This window comes from Coccomyxa subellipsoidea, assembly GCF_000258705.1.
Source record: "Coccomyxa subellipsoidea C-169, whole genome shotgun sequence".
In the NCBI taxonomy this organism is placed as follows: domain Eukaryota; kingdom Viridiplantae; phylum Chlorophyta; class Trebouxiophyceae; family Coccomyxaceae; genus Coccomyxa; species Coccomyxa subellipsoidea.
Window position 1 is genome coordinate 1538679 of NW_005178042.1, and position 19875 is coordinate 1558553.

The 19875-nt window shown below is 55.1% G+C and overlaps 4 protein-coding genes across 4 annotated transcripts; 1 reads left to right on the forward strand and 3 right to left on the reverse strand.

Moving 5' to 3' along the window:
• Nucleotides 1-1193: 1193 nt before the first annotated feature.
• COCSUDRAFT_55340 (hypothetical protein) lies at nucleotides 1194-9408 on the reverse strand (the record flags this gene model as incomplete). The annotated part of the gene is made up of 14 exons (XM_005651812.1): nucleotides 1194-1406; nucleotides 1822-2025; nucleotides 2316-2405; nucleotides 2557-2796; nucleotides 2948-3026; nucleotides 3158-3249; nucleotides 3366-3488; nucleotides 3688-4045; nucleotides 4200-4347; nucleotides 4564-6064; nucleotides 6222-6461; nucleotides 6664-8096; nucleotides 8260-9234; nucleotides 9390-9408. The coding sequence occupies 14 exons, from the start codon at nucleotides 9406-9408 to the stop codon at nucleotides 1194-1196; spliced, it is 5715 nt and encodes a 1904-aa protein (XP_005651869.1).
• A 1426-nt stretch (nucleotides 9409-10834) lies between these two features.
• On the forward strand, nucleotides 10835-13626 carry COCSUDRAFT_39032 (hypothetical protein; the record flags this gene model as incomplete). Its single annotated transcript, XM_005651813.1, has 8 exons — nucleotides 10835-11042; nucleotides 11183-11502; nucleotides 11633-11737; nucleotides 11873-12113; nucleotides 12233-12420; nucleotides 12576-12746; nucleotides 13018-13286; nucleotides 13485-13626. The coding sequence occupies 8 exons, from the start codon at nucleotides 10835-10837 to the stop codon at nucleotides 13624-13626; spliced, it is 1644 nt and encodes a 547-aa protein (XP_005651870.1).
• A 127-nt stretch (nucleotides 13627-13753) lies between these two features.
• On the reverse strand, nucleotides 13754-16637 carry COCSUDRAFT_21325 (cation efflux protein). Its single transcript, XM_005651814.1, has 7 exons — nucleotides 16500-16637; nucleotides 16017-16188; nucleotides 15321-15607; nucleotides 14722-14850; nucleotides 14424-14495; nucleotides 14233-14307; nucleotides 13754-14111 (listed from the first exon to the last, which is right to left on the reverse strand). The coding sequence occupies exons 1-7, from the start codon at nucleotides 16620-16622 to the stop codon at nucleotides 13977-13979; spliced, it is 993 nt and encodes a 330-aa protein (XP_005651871.1). The 5' UTR covers nucleotides 16623-16637; the 3' UTR covers nucleotides 13754-13976.
• A 1129-nt stretch (nucleotides 16638-17766) lies between these two features.
• On the reverse strand, nucleotides 17767-19646 carry COCSUDRAFT_31977 (hypothetical protein). The gene is made up of 5 exons (XM_005651815.1): nucleotides 19604-19646; nucleotides 19363-19405; nucleotides 18801-18965; nucleotides 18435-18551; nucleotides 17767-18168 (listed from the first exon to the last, which is right to left on the reverse strand). Exons 1-5 carry the CDS (start codon nucleotides 19607-19609, stop codon nucleotides 18113-18115), a joined length of 387 nt encoding a protein of 128 aa, XP_005651872.1. The 5' UTR covers nucleotides 19610-19646; the 3' UTR covers nucleotides 17767-18112.
• Nucleotides 19647-19875: the final 229 nt, after the last annotated feature.

The window sequence follows — 19875 nt, forward strand, 5'->3', positions numbered from 1 at the left end:
TCCTACCGTCAGCTACTTTCTCCCTCACAATCTTACTACAGCACCGGCAGATGACATCTATCGAAGAATACAGGATATCACGCTTTGAAACTTACATCTAGATCTCTAATTCAATCCTGTTCAAAGAGCATTTGCCAAGTTTAGAGGCAGCTTCCTCGAGCATGGAAGCTGGAGCCCCTAGCTTCTCCTCTCCATCCACAACCAGCCTTGCAGTCCTTTATGGCAATTGATACTTGTCTGCGTGCTACTGATGGTTTGAGATATGTGGGACGCTTAATCAGCCCTGTGTGGCTGGAGCCATATTACTGGAAAAGTTGTAATCTCTCTCTCTTTCTCTCTCTCTCTATAGGCCTGGCTCAGACAATTTGTGAGATGCAATGAGTTCAATTTGAAGATGCACCTGCTGAGGTCAGCAAGCATTTCCGTTGGTGTAGCATGCTAGTGATCATGTGACATCATGATCATCATGGGTGCATGCGTGCAGGATGCAAATGCACTCAAACTTTGCATTTTCATTTCATCGTCAAAAGTTTGACTGAAAAGCATCTTGCAAGAGCTGCCTTGCGATGCGCTGCTGATAACTGATGGTCCCTGATCCAGTGGAATAGCTTCCTAGCAGTACAAAAGATTTCTACAAACCCCCGTCCAGACTATCACGCAATCATGGCAGCAGATATCTTGCCTGCCAGACAGTGTCTTAACACACGTACTTATAAGTACTGAAGTGCCCCGGCTCTGCCCATCCTCACCCAAGATGACGGGTAGGTATGATAGTGTGACCAAATAAGACCTGAAAGGACCCTCTTGCAAAACTCTATCTAGGTCTTACTCGTCCTTACTCAAAAACTTTACTGCGCTCCAGAAGCATTTCTGTCACAGACCCCATGAGAATTGCTTCCCATGACGCAAGTCTCTTGAACAGAGGACGAATAATTCAGAGCGGACTTCCAAGAGGGTGAAATCCAAACCGCAGCACAAGGGACCACAACTTCCGATGAGTGTGCCATTCTGAATACCCGTCCTCTCGCAGCATGATCTGCATGCGCAATGGTTGCACGGGTACGCCCCAATACGCCGAGCACTAACTTGCTCTGAGTACGCCAATTTGCTACTACCACAACATCAGTACGTCCTCCCAGTACTGTAGTACTAAATCCTGAAAAGTGAAGTACCGGTGCAACCATGGCATCCGCTCACTTCTGGCGGGCCTGCTCGAGGTCGGTCATGAGGCCGTCGCAGAGCTTGCGCAGCTTGTGGCTCTCGCGTTTTTCCTCGGCCAGCTGCTCCTGCAGCGTCGCTTGCTCTGCGCGCAGCTGTGCCCTGACGCCGGCAAACTTGTCGTTCTCGGCCTTGAACGTGCGCAGCCGCCGCCGCAGCTCCTCCGCCTCCTCGTCCTTCGTGTACACCTGAGCAAAGGTATGCTGGTCAGACAATAATCCCATGCGCTGTGAGATCTCTTATATTAGATCTAGACAGTTGCATGCAATGTCTTGTGCACTCCAAGTGGCCACTGACAAGACAGCCTGCATTGGTGCATTTTGCAAATAAGCCCTGCAGCGCCTAGCAGCAGGGCGCACACAGCTGCACCCCGGCCTGGCGGTACCTGGGAATGCGGTACCTGGGAATAAAAAAGCAGGTGTCTCCCTCAAGGGTCATGCAGTGGTGCACAGCAGACTGGAAGGACGTGATACTACCATCCCTAACATAAAAAGGAAAAGAAAAGATGTCCCCTCACACCCTGCAATACAAGTTGCATGGCATGCCAGGGAACACACAGTAAATTGACAGCAATAAAACAAGGGCGTCCCGCAAGGGGCATACCTCTTTGGTGGCGCGATCGCGGGCGACCTGCGCGGCGGACACCTTGGTCTCGGCATCCTCCGCGGTCGCCTTGAGCGCCTCGCGCTCGGCCTGCAGCTCCTGCAGCTGCGCTTCAAGAGCGATGTTCTTGCGCGACGCCCTCAGCGCCTCTGCCTCTGCAGCCGCCAGCGCATCGGCCGCATGCTCGGCCTCCGCCCTGCAGCTCTGCATGGCAAAACGACCACTTATTAAAAAGCCAATGTCACAGAGCAATCCGCGCCTCCATGAGCCTCTTCAAGACGGCATTGGCCTGTGCAGAAATCTCAAATCAACAAGGCAGCAAGTTCCCTCATTGCAGCAATATCCCACGTCAGGGCCTGTTCAACAAATGCATTGAGGCGTGTACATGCAGTCCATTCATGGGTGCATCAGCCGATAGCACTCTCGTGCTCTGGTGATGTCAACAGATGCACCAACACAGAGAAGTACTGGGACAGCGTGGTGAGGCAGCTCACCTGCAGCTCGTCCAGGAGCTGCTCGATCTTGTGGGCGGCGTTGTCAGCGTCCAGGTCAGCCTTGCGCACCTGCAGCTGCGCCGTGGCCACCTGCAGCCACAAGAAACTCTCACTGCAAACACGATGCACCACATATGCGGTAGCTGTCTTTCCACACAACTACACGCCTGCTGTTCAGATGGAATGTGCTCAGCAGTGGTTGCCTCCTTTGAGTTACTCCTGCACGTGGCTAAATTCGCACTTCAACCAACTGCAAACTGGTCTGACTGCCAAAATAGGCCTTGCAAGACAAGGCCAGAAGGGGGCAGCAGAAACATGCCTGGGCGCGCCACTTCTCGTTGGCTTCCAGGGCGGCGGCGCGGCTGTCACGCAGGCGCGCCATCTCGCTGCTGCAGCGGTCGTGCTCCTCCTTCAGCGGCAGGTACTTGCTGCGGTAAAGGATCTTGAACTGCTGCTCCGTCAGCGCATGGTGCTCCTGCACCTGCAGCCACAAGCACACCAAGATTGCCACATTGACAATGAGATAAAAATAGATGTGCAGCGCAGTGCATGATAAACTGTCTTGCGCCGTGAAGGCATGTTTTTTTTATTGAAGGAGAATGTTCGGAAGTTTGCTGTTCTGCCTTGCTTACCTCCTTCTTGTCTGCCTCGGCCTTCTGCAGCATCAGTTGCAGCTCTTCCTGTTCCTTAGCCATGGCCTCAAACTCACCCCTGTGTGGAAGCCATAATGGTGGTGAAACCTTCCCTTCTGCACAGCTTAATGACACTCACCAAAATTACTTTGAGCGGGATGCAATGCAGTAAGAGATTGGCAAGCATGCAACTGAGGTCGGCTGGCACACCTCAGAAGCTGCTCAGACTTGTCCTGTTCCTCCAGGATGTGCTGCTGCTGCTCCAGATCCTCCAGCATGCCCTCCAGCACTGGCTTCAGCACCTGCACTTGGCAGCCCTACTACTATTACATACATACTCAGGACATTTAGATAGGCAGGATTAAAACAGATAATGTGAAGGAGTCAATCAGATTGGGGAGATGTGAAGCATGCGCACATTCACAAGGCGCTGGGTGTCAGTGCCCAGCAGGCCAGCCTCTGCAGCAGCTTCCTCCACCATTTCACACGCCCTCTGGCCGTTGGACATCGGCGCAAAGGCGGATACTGCTTGGTCCACCTCCTGTGAAAATTGACAAAATCTCTTAAGACAGTCAGTGGTGCCAACACTTGGGCTTCACAGTGTCTTGTGCCCATGAATCATGCCTCATGTCAGGGGAAAACCGCTACCGGTACACGGAAGAAACCCCAAAGTTGACAGGCGCCTAGCTTGTGAGTCATCTTTCAAGCTAAAGCAAGTGGAGGGGCAGCTTTGCCTCCACAGGAGGGTTGGCGATGTACGGAGCAGCATTGGGCCTAAGAGCAGTGGCAGGCGTGATGAGGCCGCCCAGAACGAGCTGCGCCTCCAGAGCGAACGAGTCATCAAATGCCGGGCTGTCTGGGTTGCCGGCATCCCCATCTGCCTCTGCACACTGTGGAGTGCTCATGTCAGCCAAGGGGCCGGCAGCCGCTGCCACAGGAGTGAGCTGGCTGCAGGGCTGGTGCTGCAGTGGTGGACTTGGCTGCGCCAGGGTGGCAGGGGAAGGCTTGGAGGGCCCGGAGCTGGGCTGAAGTTGCGGCGAGGATTCCAGGACTGACGCTGCCGACCTTGCAGACGAGGGATGCAGGGGAGGCGTGAACCTGTGAAAAGCAGAAAGATCTGGTAAAAGGAAATCCAGGCACTGCCATGGTCCTTTATTGTTCCCTGGCTCTATGGGGACAGTTGGGAAATCCCTGGAGGGCCCTGCATTGTTGTCATATTGCGTGCATGCATGAGCTTGTCATTAAAGCGCACCCTGTGCTGATGCGTCGAGTTGCCGGGGGTGAGAAGTCCTCGAGGTTGAATTTGGTCTCCAGGGGCGTGCGCTGCCCATCCTGGCCCTTGCTCTCACTGGTGCGGATGCGCAGGTTGGGCCTCTCGCTGGCCAGCGAAGCACTTGCCTCTGCATGAAGCAACATGCACACAGTCAGGTATTCAGGTATTCTGCATTCTGCTGAAGACTCTGACATGGCATTGAACTTATTCGGATGCAGCAAGCAGTTGCGAAGGTTACAGTCGAGCTTTCATGATGAAATGCACATGGAGGACTCCATGCTGCATTGCATGTGACAGCAGGATGCATGCATTAAGAGGCATTGTACCATTGCAGGGGGCGCACCAGAGAGGGCCTCAGCGGGTGTATCAGGGCTGAAGACCACGTTGTTGTTGCTGAGGAAGGGGGCGGGGTCGGCAACGCGCGGGGCGGTCGACGGCGTTGCCTCCTCCGCGCTCATCCCACCGGCGGTGTGGTCCCCAAAGCCCGGGAAGGGCACCACAGACGCCGGCGTCAACAGGTCGTCATCCGCATAATTGCGCGGCTCCATCTGCAGCGTGCGCAGGCCCCTGACCGGTGTTTCCATGTCCGGCCCACGCTGAGGCGCTGCGTTGACCGGCTCTGTTGCGGGCGGCTGCACCTCGGTTGCTGGTGGGGATAACTCTTCTGCTGGGACCGCGGCATGTGTAGCTGGAGTGTCTGGCAGCTGCTTGGCGGCTGCGAGGGCGGCTTCTGCCTCTGGTCCTGCTGCTGGGCTGGCCTGCCAATTGCCTTCGGTGGTCACCTCGGCTGCTACTTCTTGGGCCTCCTCCGGCGCATCCACGCTGGCGATTACCTCTGTTGCAGAGCCAGTCTGTGTCGGAGAGAGGGCTTCTGTGGCGGCAGCAGGCTCATAGACAAGCGGCTGGGCGTTGCCGTGGGGAGAGAGGGGGGTGCGCAGCACGCCGGCCGACTTGGGCGTGGCCGGCTTGGTGCCTGGAGAGCGCGCAGCAGGGCTCGGGGAGCGAGGCAGCGAGTGCACGCTGATCGCAGGCGACGCCGGTGCAGCGTTCTCATCGTTGGCGGCCAACGCTGTCTGCAGAGGTGATGGGCGCCGGCGCGGCGATGGAGACAGCGACTTGGACGTGGATCGCCACGGGACGGGCGTCTGCTGCGCGGGTGCACTACGCTCCAGAGCTGCCGGCTCCGGTGATGCCAAAACGTTGGCACCCACTGGTGCAGGGTCCTCAGCCTCCCCCTCGACGGCAGCAAAGTCTGCGCTGGTGTCGGGCGTCTCCTCTTGTGCAGCTTCCAGGGTATCCTCTGCGGCCGCCTCCACAACCACGGCTGCTTCCACAATGACGGCTGGGCTCGCAAGTTCTCCACTCACCGCTGCCGTGCTCGCCGGTGTTTCTGGCGGCGGTTCTGTCGCCGCGGCACTGCCCTCCCGCTGAGGGGCCTCCTGCGGCTTGTCATCAGCCTGCTGCACCGCCAGAGCCTCTGCCAGAGCGTCTGTGTGCGCGGCATCCGGTGCAGGATCCTGCCCGTCCATGTCCAGCCGGACAGGCGCGACGTCGGCTGCGCGCTGTTCCTTGGACGGTCCTGCAACCTTCTTGGCGGTGGACACTGGGACCTCCATTTGCTCAATGTCGCAGATGTGGGAGATGAGCTCGTCCACAGCTTCCTCCAGGGGGCTGTCCAGCTCCCCGGAAGCTGCCGAGCTGCCGGCGGACTTGGCCGAGCCGGGCCGCGGCGGCGTCGCCAGCGACCGGCGGCTCACTGGCGACAGGGAACGCCTCTGCACTGGCAGCGAAGGGCTCCTCACTCCTGGTGACTGCGCCGCCGGCCGGGGCGACTTGGGAGGGGTCTGCGCTTGCAAACATCAACCAAAATCAGAGGCCTACTTTCACAAATACATGATGGGCGAGTGGCCCCTGCACTGTGCATAGCATGAGAGCTTACACAAGAAACCTGCACGTTCTGTGCATTGCATGTTGGATGGCTTAGATGGCAGAGATGTGTACCTCTGTGAGGCGCCGAAGCTCTGGCGATGGCTGCAGCACCGGAACAGGAGGCCGGGCGGTCAGGACCGTGTCGTCCAGTGTCTCTTTGGCGGTGACACTGCTGACTTCGGAAGCGGTCTCTGACGAAGAATCCTTGATCAGAGAGAAGTGGGGCGAGTCGCCGCCCAACACCGCGGCTCCAGCCTCCTGCTTGTGCTGCATCTCCTGAAACAACTCATCGGCGATGGCCTGCACGCGTTCCTGCACACCACACAACACATGTCAAGATATTTGCAGTAGTCCTCTGCATGCAAGACTCCCAGAATCCATCAGACCTGTCTGACGATAGCTATGGAAATTCAGACATTGCATTCCAGTTGCCCAGGTCTAAATGGATGTACAGATAACCTCCTAGTGAGAAGAAGTGCACGAGCAGAGTACAGGCACGGATTAGATTGCATACCCAGAAGGCATGGATCTTCACCTGATCGGCGGGGTCGAGCGGCTTGGACATGACTTCCTGCAGCAGCACAAACTCGGCCTCGTCCAGGCTGCGCTCAGACACCAGCCGCTCCGCTCCGGGCGACGGCTCCGGATCCAATGCCCCAGCACTTGTGTCAGCGCTGATGTGGACGTCCACCGTCAGCACAGCCGGCGACGCGGCGGCTACTGGGGTCTGCTGACTGTCGCTGTCCTCACTGGCGTCCGCCGCTGCAAGGCTCAATTCATTTGCGCCGCCTGCCACGGCGTCGGGGGATTTGACGGCCTCCAGAGTCAGCGCTGGGAAGGATGCATGGGCCAGTGGGCTGCTGCTGACTGATGAGTCCAGCTTTGCAACCTGCGGCGTCTGTGCACCCTCTGCGGCGGCAAGAGATGGGAGATTCTTGGCTGCACTGGTGGGGGTGTCTGCGAAGGCCTCAGACTGGGCCTGCAGGCTGATGTGCGTGGGGCTGGGCTCCTCCAGGGTGGCCTGCAGCAGCGGGCTGTCGAGACTGTCCAGCTCCCTGGCTGGGCTTTCTGGCCCATAGAAGGGGCTGCTGCAGCGGACCCTTGCCTCTGGCACTGTGACTCTCAGCTGCTCCTGAGCGCCAGCTGAGATCTTACGCTCCTCTGGAAGAGCAAACTCAGCCTTCTGTTCTGCTGCGGGGTCTGCATCATCGTTCAGGCCCTCTCCCAGTGGTGCCACGGCCTCAGGGCTGAGAGAGACATGCTGATCCTCCTTGCCAGCGTTGCCTGCTGTCTCCTCTGCAGCCTTCTCTGGGACTGGCGTGCTTGAGTCTGCGGCAACTGCAAATTCCTGTGTGTCAGGGGAACCGCAGGTCTCTGCCACCTGCTGCGCCTGGGCTGCAGGTGCCTCTGGCCCAGAGGTGTCCTTTGCCTCATCCACAATTGCGCCATCCAGCTGGTCAGCTTCCACCAGATCCAACCTGCTGTCTAGCACATCTGCGCTTGAAGCTAAGGCACCAGACTCTGCTGCCGCCGAGTCACAGCCGCCGAGGGCACTCGTCTCTGATGTCTCTGAGGGCAGCTCGCTCTCATCTGCTCCTGCCAGCTCTCCTCCGGGCGACTCAACATCATCCTCACGTGCGTCTGGCTTGACTGATCCAGCGGCTGGCACATCCGGCGGGGAGCTCTCTGTGTTGGCTGCTTTTGGAGCGGCAAATGTCTCATCTGCGCTGCATGCATGCTGCGCCAGGATGTCCTCGAAGTCTGTCTTCTCGCGGATGGGACTGGTGACCTGCAGGGCGTCCTCTGAGGCCAGCTTGCGGCTGGCCCTGTGATGCGCGCCGGCTTGCGGGCTGTCAGGCAACTGCAGCGGCATCGGGACGTCATCCTGCGGCCCCTCCTCTGTGTCCTTGCTGGCCATTGTGTGGCTGCTGCCTCCAGCATCCTCACCTGGTCATTGGCAAACATGTCGGCGATCAGAAATGCTGCACTGTGCTGAGATGCATCCTCATGAGTACATGCAGACACTCAGAAAGAGCATCGAATAGAGCTGAGCACAGTGTGATATGCAGCGCCAGTGAACCACTGCTGGGTGGTCATCGGTGCCACGCACCTGATTGTTCGTAGGATCCAGCAGTGTAATCCAGGCTGTCGGCCACGGCCTGCGCCTTGCCGGTGTCATGCAGCGCGCCAACAGATGCCGCCTGCCTGGCGACCAGCTTCTGGATGGACACCAGCGTGGGGGACGGCTGCGCAGGTGACGCGACGGCCTCCGGGGTGGGCGGCTGCGGCTGCAACATTTCCCCCGAGCGCTGCGCGGCGGCCGCGCCGGCCGTGCTGCGCTTTGGGGAGCGCAGCAGCACCTTCTTGCGCTGGTGCGAGACGTCCTGCGCACCCAGAGTCATCGCGGTGGCGGCCGCTGAGCTGGCGAGGATGCCCTCTGTGGGCAGGCCGGGGGACTGTGGGCCCTTTGTGGGAGTCCGCGGCTGTGGGGAGGCTGGGGAGGGCGACTTGGATTTCCTTCGTGAGAGGGAGAATCGCCCCTTGCGCTGCGCCGTGCTGCCGGCAGCCTCAGTGGCCAGCTGAGATGCAAACAGCCTGCTGCCGGGGTTCACTGCTTTCTCCTCGTTGGCTCCAGCTGGCATGTCCGCAGTGGTTGGCTCTGCGCTGCCTGTTGTGGGCTTGTCTGTAGGCAGGCCGCCTCCCAGGGGAGAGAAGTTGTTGCAGCTGGCCTCTCCTGGCTCGGCTGCGGCTGTAGAGGGGCCGAGGTTGCTGCCGCCTGACCTCCGCAGGCCGCCGCTGAAGAGCTCCTGCACCTGCTTCAGGAAGGGGCTGCTGAGCGCTGCCTTGCCGCGCGGCGTCGATTCGCCCGAGCCACGCCGAGGAGTCAGTGCTTCCATCACACCTCTGCGGGGTGTGCCTGCTGACTCAGCATCCACTGCTGCAGGCTGTGGCACGCTCTGCTGGATCGCTGCCAGCGTTCGGTTCAGGGTGCCGCGTGTGGGTTCCGCCGGTGTCTGCTCATCCTGCTTCGGCTTCTTCCAAGGCTTGTTCCAGCTCCTCCTGAGGGGCTGCTGCTGAGCAGGACCTGCATACATGATATTTTTCTTGCACAGCCCATATTACATCGGACACAATCCTGTCAAGCTTCTTCAGAAAAATATCGCAATTTTCTGCTGTTAAGTGTACCTTGCTGCGGAGGGGAATACTTGTGGGGATTGCCCCCTTTGCAAAAAGGCTCACCTGTCTTGGGTTCCCACATCGCCAGCCTGTTCTTGACTTGTCCCATCTGGCTCAAAGCGGCCACAGACTCGCGCCGATGCTCGCTGGCCTGTTACACACCTCGAGCTCATGCCAGCCAAAGCAAATATTATGATTGCTCCACGTTTTTATATGGACCGTTGAAGGGCTTCGGACGGGCACTCTCCTATTCTCTGTGACATTTCTCCATTTCAAGGGCAAGTGGGAAGACTGTCTGGATTGCATCTGATCCCTTATTTGATATACTGAGCAGAAAGGAATGAGTGCTTACCTGGGATTGCGACTCTGAGTTTGAGGTGTCCAGCGGGATATGTAGTCCTCCTTCAGCAAAGGACGCGCCAGATTTCCATCCTGCGCTCAACGAAACCTGATATTCACATTCTCATTGACCTGGAGTGTCCATTCAAGCATAGGAAAAAAGTGAAGTACGTGCCTGCTTCTGCCTCCTCCGGCACGTCTTCCAAGCGCCGTTTCTGATGCATTGCCTTCATGTCAATCCTACTGTTCTCTTGGACACAAATTCTTCTTGCTCTCTCTTTCTTTTCTCTAAGTGTCTGTCGTTGAACATCTCAAAAGGGCTCAGGCCCGTATCGTGTTTACGGTAGGCCAACTGCAGAGCCCGTAGATCTCTGAAGGATCTCTCCTGCCCTTTCCGCCAATCCAGTTCTCAGTTTTGTTTGGGTGTCAATCCTAATACATTTGGTAGCGTAAGTGGCTGGATTCAGATGACCGATATTGTGCAAGGTCCAGGCTTCATCTGCTGTCATGTATAGTTTTTCACGTAAAAATTCTGTCAGAGACACGTTCTGCTGCCGTTGTCAATAAAGGTAATCAGAATTGATTTAGCACAACACTGCGGTGTCAGTCACACGTGTAAAGGACGCATTCAAGGCGTTTACGTCCCAAGAGTATATCGTGATGGGAAGGTGTGATGACATGGATTCAGAAGAATAGATATCTTCTCTCGGAGCTGTGATCAGGCCTTCGTCCAAATAAATCCACTTTGGTGAGTTTCTTGTCCGCCGAACGTCAAATTTTCCCTTCAGTAGCTCAAAGCATAAGCACCTACCGGGAGCTTCCTTGGCTGAAGTTTGTAAGGTTTTCGAATGAAGGTGGAAGCGCTAAGCACGAAAAGAAATGGAAGCCGTTTCTCAGAAGGAAACGGTTCCACACAATGGTGGAACCAGCGGCGATCGCTTGGTCATTCACCCCCACCTGCTGAAGCCAAGATTGAAGTCTTCGACAACCAGTGCTGACTTTCAATCGCAGCTGCGTCAGTATGCCAACGGCAAGCAAGGCAGGAATGCATCACAGGAGTATGCCGCTGCACTGGGTGAGGATGCAGAGCGAGCAGATCCTCGTCACTTCACTTCATGCACACGTCCAGACCTTTATGATACTTGTACGTCTGCAACAATGTTGTGATCATGACCACAGGGGCTGCCAGACAGGCGTTCTTAGCGAAGGCAGACACGCCTGGAACCTCAGATGTCGAGGCTGCGCTTGACCAGAAGGCCGAGGAGTACATTGCGCTGCTCCTCGGCCTGATAAATGCACTGCCAAAACCGGCTGCGAACACTGCCGCTGAGGGGAGCAAGGATCCCAGCAGTCTTGATGTACCCACTCATGCGGAGGGTGCGTTGCTTCCACACAGCAGCACAGGCCTGTCAGCATGTTGCACAGCGGCCCGTGAACTGCAAGAATCTGGCAGCACATTGCTTAAACTTGGGGGCGAGAACAATCACTGAAGAGAGTGTGTGACGCGGGCATGACAGGGGATGGGGCGGAGTCCGCCGAAGATGCAGCATCTGACTACAAAGACAAGCCTGCATCGGCGGGAGCAGAGAGCGGTAGGGGCCCCACCGCTGCAGCCTCAGGTCCCCCCATTGTGGGGGACTCAAAGCTGCGGCGGGGAGCGGTGGCGTTCTCTTGGAAGGACGTCATGCTGAGCAGCCCTGCTGGGGAGAGCACGGCACACGATGCCATCTTTGAGCTGGCTTCGGTGCTGGAGACGGTTGCGCTCTGGAAAATGGCCCGCGCCGCCAGCTTGTGCGCAGACACCCGCTATGGAGTCGGTGGTGACGCCGTTTCCAAGGTGAGTTTGCATTGCTACCCTGTACCGCTTCTCATGCACCAGTCAAATGTATGCACATGAGGCGAGTCAAGATGAGCTGGTAATGGGCTTTGTGACTTGCATCTCACTAGCATGCACTGGTGGCTTGCAGGCTTACAGACTCCTTCGTGCTGCGGCCGGTATCTTTGAGTTTGTCCGGGATCACTGCTCCACCTTCCTCATCAATGCCATAAGCTCGCCAGACTGCAATTTGCAGGTGCCCTCCTGGATCCTCTCTTGTGCTTCTGTATCTTACATAGACTCTCCTGTCAAAAGCAACATGCATTGGAGGTTCACGTTGCAGCACCCAGCTACTTCCTGTTCCTGTCGCTGAACCTGCCATGTGGCGCAGACTGCCCAGGCATTCGCTCTGTTGTGCATCGCCGAAGCCCAGTCCCTGACGGTGCTGCGAGCCATCCAAAAGGGCAATGCTCCCTCCCTCATAGCATCACTGGCGGTAGATGCTGCGGCCGCCTTTGACTCTGCAGCCGGCACGGCTCGGGGTGTGGCTGCTGCCAAGGCGGACAGCAAGTTCGCGCTGTATGCTGACTACCAGGCCGCTGTGCACCGGGCATATGGGCGGTGTTTTGCAGGTATTGAGCACCCACCTTCGTCAAGCCAATTACTACAGGTGCCATCATGTGTTGTCATTAGATAATTGGCAGCAAGAATGTTTTCAGATACTGACGTTGTCACTGTGCATTCTATGCAGGATTGGAGCAGCTGAAAGCGCAGCAGGCTGGCGCAGCACTGAGGCACCTGGGGGATGCAAAGGACCTTTTGGTGGCTGCACAAACTGCCAGCAGGGCATATGACCGTGCAGAGCCTGTCACCTCAGCGGTGGAGCATGAGTATGCTGACTTGGAGCTGAAGGATGCCATTGAAAAGCCCTTCGCAAGGGTGAGCAAACCTTGCATCGCTTACTTTTCCTGTCAAAACTCTGTACAGCAGACAGCTGCAAGGACATGTTTTTGGTCCCTGGGGCTTGAGTGTTTGATCGGTTGATGTTGCTGCACTTCTGGCCGCCTGAATGGATCCTGTGGTGCACGTTGCAGGCTAAGAAGGACAATGACTCAGTGTACTTTCAGCATATCCCTGCTGCAGACACGCTGCCGGCCATCGAGCCAAGGAGGCTGGTCACCTCGACGCCCTATGCCCTGCCAGCACCCGCTGCTCTGGTCACAGAGGCCCTGCTTGATGCCTTTGTTGAGGTGCCTGCTGAAAAGGTGTGTTTACATCGGGCAGTGTACCCTTGCAGTAGTTGAATTTGCAATCAGTATCATTCAAAAACTTACATTTATCCCAGTCCTAAGTATAAATCGTTCTTATTACGTGTTTTCCAGTCCTGAGTATTAAGCGTCGTCGTGCATGAGAAAATAGCAAATGTAATTGGATGACATGCTTTTGCCCAACGTCTGCTGTTTCATGCCTGCCTGACTCCAATGCAAGCAATGGCTGCTGAAGCATCCAAGACTGAAAATGCGTGTGCTGTTGCAGGCGGACAAGTTAGGTGGTGCTCTTGCTCCCACCACAGCAGCTGCAAGCAAGCCAGGCGCAGAGGAGAAGCCGGCTGATGGGAAAGCAGATGACAAGCCAGCGGCCAAGGGAGGCACTTGGTGGCAGTGGTTACTAGTCATCGTTGCCATGCCCCTGCTACTGATTGTATCCCTGGTGGGTGCTGTGGTGTGGGTGCTGCTGCTGCCACTCAAGTGCTTCTGCTGCCCCATCGGATGCGCCGCACAGCTGATATGGAACGTTGTGGAATGGTGAGAAAGCCCTACCCTTTCTGTGTACGGCAATGACATGTCTAGATCTCTTATGTCACAAGAGCAGCGGATGCATGTGAGGTTGTGTTTATGAGAAGAGTGTGCACTGCATTGGGAAGAAATGGGCAGATCTGACTTCTACTGGAGTGAGAAGAAGCTTTCTGGTGTGCTGAGATTGTGTGTTTGAATGATTGACAGGTGTCTGAAGGCGCCAATGCGTGGGATGCTGTGGGCCTCTGGGAAGCCCTGGCAGCCGCACAAAGAGGAGCCAGAGAAGGCAGATAAGGACAAGGAGAAGAACCAGCACAAAGCGGCAAAGGATAGAACGCCACCCGTATAAATTTTTCATGCAAGATCCCATGTCTGTGTTGGACTTGACATTGAATGAAAATGGATGGCTTATGATTGCTCGGAGAGCGATGCTCGCCGGAGAGGATGAATTGTGGTGTGAATTGCTGTGAATTTTTCATAAACAGTTGCTAAGTTACATGCGAAAATTGACAGGAACAAGCGATTGACTTGCTGTTCAAGTTAGCTCATCTGAGCATATACGCAAGAGAGCATTAATTAGTTTATACGTGTAAGCTTTCCTTCCAGTATCCTGGACCCAGAAAGGTGCACTTGAGGACTGAACAGGAATTGAACACAAATTGGGGCTGATATATTGATGCTGCCTTGGCGATGCGCCAGTCACTTTGACAATTTCTCCTCAAGAGCATTGTTCCTAGGAGACGGCAAGGCTCCCCCAGACCCCGACCCATGAAGAGTGCAGCTCTCATGTGGCTCAAAGAGGTTCATGGTGTTTCTTTGCAAGTTCCGATCCACCTGCATGCACACCGCGCAGAGACCCTCAATTGCTTGCCAGCAAGACTTATCCTTTCTCTCCGCAGGCATGTTTAAACTCATGGCAAGTACACACATTGGGCAATTTGTACGCAGCAATGACCTTGTGCTCTGGCTCGACTCTCCGCTCGTAGTCGACGTGCACAAAAGCCCTCTCCACCTCATCAAATCCCTCCACCTGGCGCATCCATTAAAAATGTTCAAGGGTGTAGCCAGCACAGCAACTTGAAGAAGTATGCTGCCTTTCAAACTTGCATGCTGCTCTTTAAAAGGAGGGTGCCACATCATCCGCACCCTGTGCTGCAGCTGCAAGGCGATGTCGTGTGACTCTCTCACACTCATGGTCGCTGGCATAATGACCTCAATCTGCAGCACAGTGTATCTGGCTCAGCTGAATAAATCATACATATTCCCATGCACACATGCCCAATAAAACACGCCACCACCAACCCACACATTTCCAGACTGTGACTCTCTGTCCCGCTCTCCAATGTTGCCGCTACAATGATAGAAGAAAAATAATATTCAAGTCTGCAGAAACGAGGAGATAGGATGGAGGAGATTGGATGGAGGAGGGATGGCTTGCCTCCACAATGAAGCGCGCGCCAAAGTGGTACGCACGAATGACGTCCACCTCCATGTTGGCGTCGTGTGCATTGGCCAACTCCTCCAGCGTTGTTACAAACTCCACCGGCGCCCCCAGCCCCACTATCTTGTTCACCTGCATGCGCAACATAATAACATCTCTACATGTCCACTTGCACAATTTTTGAGGCGCTTGATCCGCATGAACATCCACTAGGGATGCTCATAATCAGGATTCCTTTACATGTTCACTTGCCCATTTGTAGAGGCGCCTGGTGCGCATGGCATCTAAACAGCGGTGCTCACAATCTACTCCTCTGTTGTCTGCAGGAACCCCCTGCGGAATGGTGCCCAGGAGATACTGCCATTGCCCTTGATAACGTGCAAGCATCCTGGACCACATGGAAGCATATATACCACATCTGCCCATACGCCATTTGCAAGTAATTAGGAAAAAGGGGGAGGATGCCGCTTTTCTGGGGGCAGCGGCCCCGTGAGACATGGTAGGCCCAGCTGGCGAGAGGGAGAGGCCCACAGGCCTGGCAGCACCTGTTATTCTGCGACAGAATGTGTGATAGTTCCCCAGTTCGCATTCAAAGGTCGCACCTGCCCCTGCAGGATGCGCGCCCAGGACCAGATGATGTAGAGGGAGATGAGTATGGCGCCGACAGAGTCGACCCACCACACTTTTGGGCTGATGCTGGCAATGGCCCCGCATGCAATGGCGCCCAGGTTGCTGACAATGTCGTTGCTGTGGTCCTCGGCCAGCGCCAGCATGGAGTCCGACTGATTTTTGAGCGCGAAGCAGTAGATGAAAAGCACCACCTTGACCGCCGTGGCCGCCCCCAGAATGGCATACATCAGCCAGCCCATGTCCAGAGGCGGCAGCTGCCCTGCGCGCATGAGCCAGAGGTGATCAGAAAAGCGTTGGCTCATTGCAAGACAATTGCTCAGGGTGTCAGCACTGCGTCAAAAGGAGCGTGGTGCTAGGTGCTAGCATCAAGAGAGAGAGTTCCTGTGGCAGATAAGCAATGTTATTTTGCAAATGGGTACCAGTTCCAGAGTCGCCAGAACAGTGCAGGTGAGGTGTTTGCATCGAGAGCTGTAAGGTAGCAGGTGCCAGGTGAACAATGCTCTCTTCATCCAAAGCATCTGCTTTCATGCATTGGCTTCTTTGGTTTCACCAGCCCAGATCACGGGAAGATAGAGCAGTTGTCAGGCAGAGCAAGTCTTGAAGATCTGCACCGTGGGCAGCAAGGCCACATGCTGAGGAAGAGGTTGCAATATAGAGGGTGGGCGCACCGTGTAGGAAGCCGGCGAGGAGGTCTTGGGCGGCTGACTGGATGACCTCGATGGTGGCGATGGTCATGATGATGGCGCAGGCCACCACGCCCACGGTCTCCAGCCGCGTGCGTCCCACCGGAAACCGCGGATCCGCGCTGCGCATATACTTCTCGGCCACCGCTATTACCACCTGCACTTGACACTCCACCTTATTACACATGGACGATTGTGCGCTGATCAGTAGCTTGATCATCAGTATCGACATTAGCTATGTGACCGCCACCGCTTTTACCACCCTGCACCATTGTCTCATTCATGTCGACACCGTAAAGCTTTTTTGGCGCGCTGATTATCAGCATGATCATGTGCGGACATGGTCCAGGCTCCATTGCGAGAATTATAGTCACATGGGATGTCTTCCAGGTATCCTGAGATCTGCGCCCTGCTCAGCAGGAGCATGACTGGGTTGCAGGAAGGTCGAACAGTAGCGTGTGGAGTCACCTGGCTGGCGATGTCCACGAAGGAGTCTGCAGCGCTGGCCAGCACCGACTTGGACTGCGACAGGATGAATGCCACGATCTTCGCCACCAGCAGCATGACGTTCGCGATTAGGGAGGAGACCATCGCGAATTGGATCCTGCCCTGCACCTCTGCATAGTCCGCTACCTCGTACGACGGCGCGCCGTTGGGAACTAGCAGCGGCTCCTCCTGGGAAGCAAGGGGGAAACCATCTCCATGTCAGGCGCCATGCAAGCTCGTTGCACCAGGTTTGAACACAGCTAACTGTGCAGTCAGCTGTGCTACACTCCTGCTACTAAGCTGAGCCGATGCAGAGTTCACTACGCCGTGTGGCCATCTTAGGAGCCTCTGTCGGTGGCAATGCAAGCAGGGGTGCATCACCTCCGGGACCTGTGCAATCTCATGGCTGACACCCCTCTCAATGTCCTCCTCTGACAATCTCGGGGCTGCAGAGGTTCGCGAGATGGTGATGACAGCGCCCCGGCTGGCAATGTCATTGTTCTGCGCCCATGAGTACGTCCTCCTGTAAATCTGCGTGCAGCACACACAAGGATATGCAGCATTGGGTGTGACTAGTGCTGCTTGAGCTCTTGAAGATGACCCACACTGGCGAATTAAGAACAGGAGGGAGCATTATTGACCCTGCTCAAAGTTGGTCTTCCTTCAGAGAAGCTAGGTCAGGCAAGTCCTACAAAGTTCAGGAAGATGTGCATCCCCAAAGTTGATTGATGTCAAGGGCACTGCGAATGTGACTACGTACGGGTCGTAGATCTCCTGGAGATGATGCATGGAGCTCTGCGCTCGTGGTCAAGAATAGATCATCGGCCATCAGGAACGGTTTTAAAGACTGGAGCGCGCTCTCCTGATAGCCGCGGACTGCAACATCCTTTAAAATTTACCTCTATCGCAAGGTACTGTCTGATACTTTGCCAATATGTGGTATTTGACCGACTTAGTACTTTTTTTTGTTGGTCTATGTGCAGCTGATCAGGTGTATTCTTTATAGACAGTCATCTATTGGTACGCTACACAAATCGTCTGTCAACACGGATTGAACATCAGTCACTAAGGACAAGAACTTTGCAACTTGAGAGGCAAGCGGGAGAGTGACAGATGGTGAGTAATCAGGGCAGCACAGCTTCCAAATGATGGAAGTAGAGCCAAGGTGCTGCATTAAGAAGAGAGGATTCCATGGTTGACCAGAAATTGCCAAATCCACTGGTAGCCGAAGCACAAAGCTTTGCAAAGAGATCAAAACTGTGATTACAATCCACTGGTCAATCGCTTAGGAATGACTTGCATAGGAGTAGCTCGAAATGCGCATCTCAGGCATGTCTGTAACTCTTACCAAGTGCTGGTATCAAGGCTAGCAGGATTGCGAGCGCACAAAGACTGTCCTGGACAGCCGATCCACAGAGATGTCGTCTCAGGATTTTAATTGAACACCTCATGAATGTGGCAATATTGTCCAACGTGGCAATCATGGTGCTGTAACTTACTCATTTGAAATGGAGTCAGCATATGCTGCTGTAAAGAATGGTAAAACTTCAGGACTTCGTCAAAATACTTCAAGGCATCAGCGCTATTAATGGTTATCAAGCTGCTGGGGAGACAGTCCACTTCTGAATCTGGCCCTGGGCGCAATGTGTGCCTGAAATTTGCACACACAGAGATCCGGGTCAATTGCACCGTCACTGAGATATGGCACCACAGAACTCCCATTGTGCATGCTTCTACTGCTGCCTTGGACTCCACTGCAATACCAGGCATCACAGATATTCCATGAGAGCAATGTAGAGACTCTCTACTAGAGAGAACTGCATGCTTCCAGTAGTGCCTTCAAGGTATCGTTACATAGGAAGCATCAGAGACATTCCCTGGACCTCAAGGGTCTCTGAAAGGGATTTGAGGACGCACCCACGGGGCAGATCACGTAGAAAGTGCCTGGCGCAGTGAAGGTGACATTTGCAGCGCCGCTGGCTGAGTCAGCGCCACCAGGGATCTGCTGGAAGAGAGTCCTCGCAGTGCAGTCAGCTGCGACACCAATCACTATCTCATATCATTCAACATGGTCATGCCCGGCACTCAAGCCGTGCTACATAGGTTGCCTTTGCAAGTGGGGCCCTGAGTGCCCTGGGCTGCAAAAGAGCCAGGCATGCCTTTGCATTCCTCATTGACATTGCGATTTTCATAATTGCCTCCTAGAGGTCAGCTTTGTGCCTTCAAGTGCTGTGTTTCTCACAGATTGCAAGATGGTGATTAAGAGAAGCTGATAAGCCGCACGTGAACTTGACAGCACAACTCCATGGAACCTGGACCAGGTGTAGGTCACAGTGTCGCCAACAGCTGCGGTGCCAGCTTCATAGGGCGGGAGATTCGCCGCGAAGGGGATGACCCACGTGATCGGCCCAGCAGGCACCGCCGCTGGTGTAGCCAGAGGCAGGAAGCCTGCAAGAACGAGACGGGTGCATTCATTAGCAGGCGCTCAGCCGAAGTGTTGAGGCATCTGTGCTTGCAGTTGGTGGGCATGATGTGTTGATCAGCAGTGCTGTCCATGTATCAGCAGGAAATGAACTGCTCCTGAAAACCAATGTCGTGCACTGCACTGCTCTTGCTTTGTCGTAAGTGATAGCCAAAAAGAGAAAAGAATAGTAAACAAGAAAACGTAGAAAGAGAGAAACGGGAAAATGAGAAAACGAAAACTTAGAAAACGAAGTAAACAGTGCCCCTTCACAACCCTCTGCATCTAGCTGTAGAGCTGAATTTCTGCTTGGACAGGTGAGACTATACTGATCCTTGACACCATCAAAGGAATGCTGACCACTAGAAATGTAAATCGGCTCACCTGCGGCGCAAATCGCGAGAAGGATAGCGGCACAGATGGTGACCTGCGACAACGCGACGTCAGGGATCAGTCACGAATAATTCAGGTAAGGTCGCACTTGGCTTGATCGGGGATCACTAGAGCTCCTGATTTACAGAACGCAAATTTTGCACGCTTCCATCCTTTGAACATTCAAACAGTCTGTACCAGAAAGGGTTTTCCTTTTTTGTACCAGTCTTAACTGCGAGGAATTGTGAATTACCTTCATGTCAACGAACGTGTCCCTGGTTGCAACTTGCAAGAAACCCAAGAGTTTGGAGAATGTCTTGTTGAAAGTGCCCTCCTGGCGCGTTCAAAGAATCTCTTCGCTAGACACGATCGCAGCCGTTTCGGAACGTGAGTCGGAAGCTCCTGCGTGGCATTCCGTCCAGCGAAGGGTCAAACCTACAGGGCATTAAGGCAGGTTCCCCGTTTCCTGGATCCATGCAAGTGATGCATCTCCTTCCTCCTGCGTCTCATTTTCTAAAACAGTGG

What these genes read in the sequence shown, in the direction of transcription:
- COCSUDRAFT_31977 (XM_005651815.1), bottom strand. An exon ending in AGTTGTGCTGTCAAGTTCAC is followed by an intron (nt 18,552 to 18,800) that starts GTGCGGCTTATC and finishes TTGGTGTCGCAG; the next exon opens with CTGACTGCACTGCGAGGACT. An exon ending in CTACGTGATCTGCCCCGTGG is followed by an intron (nt 18,169 to 18,434) that starts GTGCGTCCTCAA and finishes TGCAAATTTCAG; the next exon opens with GCACACATTGCGCCCAGGGC.
- COCSUDRAFT_21325 (XM_005651814.1), bottom strand. Translation starts at nt 16,622, where the DNA reads ATGGTCTCCTCCCTAATCGCGAACGTCATGCTGCTGGTGGCGAAGATC. An exon ending in CCTCGCCGGCTTCCTACACG is followed by an intron (nt 15,608 to 16,016) that starts GTGCGCCCACCC and finishes TCATGCGCGCAG; the next exon opens with GGCAGCTGCCGCCTCTGGAC. An exon ending in GAGTCGAGCCAGAGCACAAG is followed by an intron (nt 14,112 to 14,232) that starts GTCATTGCTGCG and finishes GTGTGCATGCAG; the next exon opens with GTGGATCGGAACTTGCAAAG.